The sequence below is a fragment of the Cebus imitator genome, unplaced genomic scaffold (assembly GCF_001604975.1).
Source record: "Cebus imitator isolate Cc_AM_T3 unplaced genomic scaffold, Cebus_imitator-1.0 Scaffold491, whole genome shotgun sequence".
NCBI lineage: Eukaryota > Metazoa > Chordata > Mammalia > Primates > Cebidae > Cebus > Cebus imitator.
The window spans coordinates 1,094,324-1,098,918 of NW_016107806.1; the positions used below are offsets into that span (position 1 = coordinate 1,094,324).

The window sequence follows — 4,595 nt, forward strand, 5'->3', positions numbered from 1 at the left end:
TCAGCTCACTGCAACCTCCGCCTCCCGGGTTCAAGTGGTTCTCCTGCCTCAGCCTCCCGAGTCGCTGGGACTACAGGTGTGCACCACCACACCCAGCTAATTTTTGTATTTTTAGTAGAAACGGGGTTTCACCATGTTGGCCAGGATGGTCTCAATCTCTTGACCTTGTGATCCACCTGTCTTGGCCTCCCAAAGTGCCAGGATTACAGGCGTGAGCCACTGTGCCCAGCACATCTTAGAATCTTGAGCTGAGGAACCCTTAAAAGTCTGATGCTCCTAAGTTTGGGTGTATATTAGAAGCACCATAGTATTTGTAAATGCTTTGCTATTTGTTTATTGTAGAGACAGTCTCACTACATTGCCCAGGTTGGTCTCGAACTCCTCGCCTCAAACAGTCCTCTGGTCTTGACCTCCCAAAGTGCTGGAATTATAGGTGTGAGCCACCTTGGCCATACTTTTTTTTTTTCTTGAGATGGAGTCTCGCTGTTGCCCAGGCTGGAGTGCAGTGGCGTGATCTCAGCTCACTACAACCTCCAACTCCTGGGTTCCAGGGATTCTCCTGCCTCAGCCGCCCAAGTAGCTGGGATTACAGAAACATGCCACCATGCCTGGCTTATTTTTAGTATTTTTAGTAGACAGGGGGTTTCACAGTGTTAGCCAGGATGGTCTCGATCTCCTGACCTCGTGATCCGCCTGTCTTGCCCTCCCAAAGTGCTGGGATTACAGGCATGAGCCACTGTTCCCAGCCTTTTTTTTTTTTTTTTTAAAGATAAAAAAAAAAAAAGTCCCATTCTCAGAGATTTTGATTAGGTGGACTGGAAGAGACACTCCTCTAATACTTCCACTAGTCACGGGAACAAGAAGGGCACATCAGGAAATGCCACATAGGAAATGGTTTTGCCAAAAGCCAAAGACCATGAGCAGGCAAAAACCAAAGTAAATTCTCTTTAAGTCACAAAATGAAGGATACAGCTTTCTTTCTTTCTTTTTTTGTTTTTTTGAGTCAGAGTTTCGCTCTTGTTGCCCAGGATGGAGTACAGTGGCATGATCTCGGCTCACTGCAACCTCTACCTTTCCGGATTCAAGAGATTCTCCTGCCTCTGCCTCCCGAGTAGCTGAGATTACAGGTGCCCACCACCACACCCAGCTAATTTTTGTATTTTTAGTAGAGATGGGGTTTCGCCATGTTGGCCAGGCTGGTCTCGAACTCCTGACCTCAGGTGATCCGACCGCTTTGGCCTCCCAAAGTGCTGGGATTACAAGTGTGAGCCACTGTGACCGGCCACATACGTCTTTCAAAAAGAAATACTAGTGAGAAAGGCAAGTTACTCAGTTGATGGGCTCAGGTTAACCACCAGCACTATCTACTCTCCCTACATCCTTTCCTGTGATTTGCTGTGAGAAGTCTGGCTGCCCTTGGGAAGGTCTTTGTATGAGAGGTGACAGAACCTTAGTCTGAGAAGTGGAGCACAGACCCTAGGGGAGAATGGGCCACTGACCCAGGGAGCTCCCTGTGGTTGACAGGCAGCTGGATAACACACTCTGCTAAATGGAAGTTAATGGCTGAAAGTGAATATGGTACTTGCTTTAAGGAAATTAAGCAAACTTCACTGTAGTGAGTTCTTTCAGGTCCTCTTCAGATACCCCTTGGGTATGGGGAGACATGGACCAGAACAAGCCTTCCCTAGCTTGCTCAGAGTGCTAAGGTCCTAAGTCTCTGGGGAAGGATATGACAAGACCCTCCTCTTTCCCTTCTCGGCTTCAGGAGGTCACTCTGGCTTGATCTAGAGCCTGTCTGAATTAGGGTCTCTAGCCCTCACCTCACCTCTAGGTTAGAGTTGTGTCCCAGTGCAAATAGGAAACACTCACCAGAAGGCATGCAGGGGGAGTAGCCTGGAAATGGGATGACCTCCTCCTCACTCCTACTATATCTTCTCCTGCCCCTACCCCCAGCTGCCCTGTCAAACCCTGTTCCTGACAGATGAGGAGAAGCGTCTGCTGGGGCAGGAAGGGGTTTCTCTGCCCTCTCACCTGCCCCTCACCAAGGTAACATGCTTCCCCTAAGGGTATCCCAACCCAGGGGTCTCACCATGACTTCTGAGGGGCCACTATCCCAGGAGAAGCACTGGGGAGTTGGGGTAGGTGAAAGACCCAGGATTCACACATCCTGGGCCTCCAGGCAGAGGAGAGGGTCCTCAAGAAGGTCAGGAGGAAAATCCGTAACAAGCAGTCTGCTCAGGACAGTCGGCGGCGGAAGAAGGAGTACATTGATGGGCTGGAGAGCAGGTATGCCTGGGTTACTTCTGGCTTCCTGTGGACCACGTCTGGGCCCCCTTGCTCACCACAGCTGGCAAGATAAGGGACTCAGGTTGCTGAGCCTTGTCCTACCTCCCCACACTCTAGGGTGGCAGCCTGTTCTGCACAGAACCAAGAATTACAGAAAAAAGTCCAGGAGCTGGAGAGGCACAACATGTGAGTGAAAGCTCTGTGTGGGCGTGTATTGAAGGCAGGGAGGGTACAGCACACAGGGGCACCATTCTTGGCCCTGGTACCCAGAAGATCCTAACTCTTCATTCCTCCTTTCCCAGCTCCTTGGTAGCTCAGCTCCGCCAGCTGCAGACGCTAATTGCTCAAACTTCCAACAAAGCTGCTCAGACCAGCACTTGTGTTCTGGTAACACTAGTCTATCTACTCCCATCTCCCCCCACCTCCACCATCTCACCCACATTTCTATCCTTACACCCCAACTTCCCGGCCAGATCTACTTCCCACATTCAATAACCCCAGCTGGCCTCTGTTCACTCTGCCCTCCTCCCTTCTTCTATTCCTCTTGCTTCCTCCCAGATTCTTTTTTCCCTGGCTCTCATCATCCTGCCCAGCTTCAGTCCATTCCAGCGTCAACCAGAAGCTGGGCCTGAGGATTACCAGCCTCACGGAGGTGAGAGGCAAGGGCAGAGAGCAACCCCTGGCTGAGCAAGGGAGGAGGGCTCCGTTCTCCAAGGTCCTCAAGAAGCAAGAGGGAGGTCCTGTCCTGTCTAGGGTCTCCCGCCCAGGGAAGCACTCTACTAGTGCCTTCTTTCCTTCACCTCACAGTGACTTCCAGAAACATTCTGACCCACAAGGACATAACAGAAAATCTGGAGACCCAAGTGGTAGAGTCCAGACTGAGGGAGCCACCTGGAGCCAAGGATGCAAATGGCTCAGCGAGGACACTGCTTGAGAAGATGGGAGGGAAGCCAAGACCCAGTGGGCGCATTGGGAACGTGCTGCATGCAGATGAGATGTGAGCTGGAACAAACCTTCCCGGCCCACTTCCCAATCACAAGAAGGAATCCTGGGCTTCCTTATGGCTTTGCTTCCCACGGGGATTCCTACTCAGGTGTCTGCCCTAAGGGGTCCAAATCACGTCAGGACACCCCAGGAGATGCCTTTTAGTCTCTCTCTGCCTGAGGCCCAGTCTGCATATATGAGAGGGTACCTCAAATACTTTCGTCATATACCTGTGATTTTATTTCTTCTTTGGGGATAGAGTTGACGGGAAATAAGTCTTGAGTGAGAAATAAACGTTTTAACTGAAATTGTATCCCAGAAGTTTGAAATAAGTAGAAGAGGGGGGAAAACAAGGAGAAAGTGGTGGGGAAGACTTGGTAGATTGGGGCCTTAAGTACTTAGCTGCCTCCTTTCCCTCTCTGCCCTCATGACTTCCTAATCCAAGTTACAGAAGGGAAAGAAACTATTTTATTCTTTTTATTCTGCTCATTAATGATCTGGAAGAAGATGGGGAAAAGGGGCTATCATCACAAGGCTTCAAAGAACCAAGGGTGCACATCACTCCATTTCACTTTCACTGTCTGAGATCGGGTCTCTAAGACCCAGGATAAAAGGCTGTAATGTAGCTATATGGACTCGATCTGCTTCCGGACCTTTTCCAGAGCCTTTCTGTCCAGCTGTCGCTGACGAAGGATGACAAGACAAGCGAAGATCAGGGCCACACACACAACAGCCCCTTCGAACTTCCAAAACAAGCGTTGTTCCATCAGAGCTGAGCGGCAGCTGAGGGCAGGAAGGAATAGTTATTTCTGGGGAAGGCCAGAGAGCTTCTCCGTCTAATCTCCCTTCCACTTCAGCCTAGCCAGGATACATTCAAAAGGAAATCACAGCCAGGCTTCTATTATGTGTATAGTACATAAATTCCTCTCAAATAGATCATTTAATTTATTCTCTGGTGGAATAAGCAGAGCTAGTATTAACCAATTTTACTGATGAGAAAATATGGCCAATAACATAGTGCTGAGGAGTAGAGCTGGGACTTGGGTTCAAATAATTTGGCTTCAAATCTGGTCTTTTTTCTTCTTCTTCTTTTTTTTTTTTGAGATGGAGTCTCACTCTGTTGCCAGGAGTGCAGTGGCACAATCTCAGCTTACTGCAACCTCCACTTCCTGGGTTCAAGAGATTCTCCTGCCTCAGCCTCCTGAGTAGCTAGGATTACAGGCATGCGCCACCACACCCAGCTAATTTTTGTAGTTGTTTTTTTTTTTGAGACGGAGTTTCGCTCTTGTTGCCCAGGCTGGATTGCAATGGCGCGATCTCGGCTC

The 4,595-nt window shown here is 49.6% G+C and overlaps 2 protein-coding genes across 3 annotated transcripts in view; one reads left to right on the forward strand and one right to left on the reverse strand.

Moving 5' to 3' along the window:
• Positions 1–3,583, forward strand: part of CREB3L4 (cAMP responsive element binding protein 3 like 4) — a 7,558-nt gene extending 3,975 nt beyond the window's left edge. The window contains exons 5-10 of one of the 2 annotated variants that reach the window (XM_037733071.1): positions 1,954–2,046; positions 2,180–2,286; positions 2,404–2,472; positions 2,589–2,673; positions 2,845–2,938; positions 3,094–3,578. In XM_037733071.1, coding sequence (XP_037588999.1) covers positions 1,954–2,046; positions 2,180–2,286; positions 2,404–2,472; positions 2,589–2,673; positions 2,845–2,938; positions 3,094–3,287 — 642 coding nt within the window. In that variant the 3' untranslated portion in view covers positions 3,288–3,578. Of the gene's footprint in view, positions 1–1,953; positions 2,047–2,179; positions 2,287–2,403; positions 2,473–2,588; positions 2,674–2,844; positions 2,939–3,093 lie in introns of both variants that reach the window. The other variant, XM_017513340.2, reaches the window with a different exon arrangement.
• The window catches only part of JTB (jumping translocation breakpoint), a 3,582-nt gene continuing 2,481 nt past the window's right edge, over positions 3,495–4,595 (reverse strand). The window contains exon 4 of the mRNA XM_037733087.1: positions 3,495–4,067. Within this exon, the coding sequence (XP_037589015.1) occupies positions 3,897–4,067 (171 nt within the window). The 3' untranslated portion in view covers positions 3,495–3,896. The remainder of the gene's footprint in view (positions 4,068–4,595) is intronic.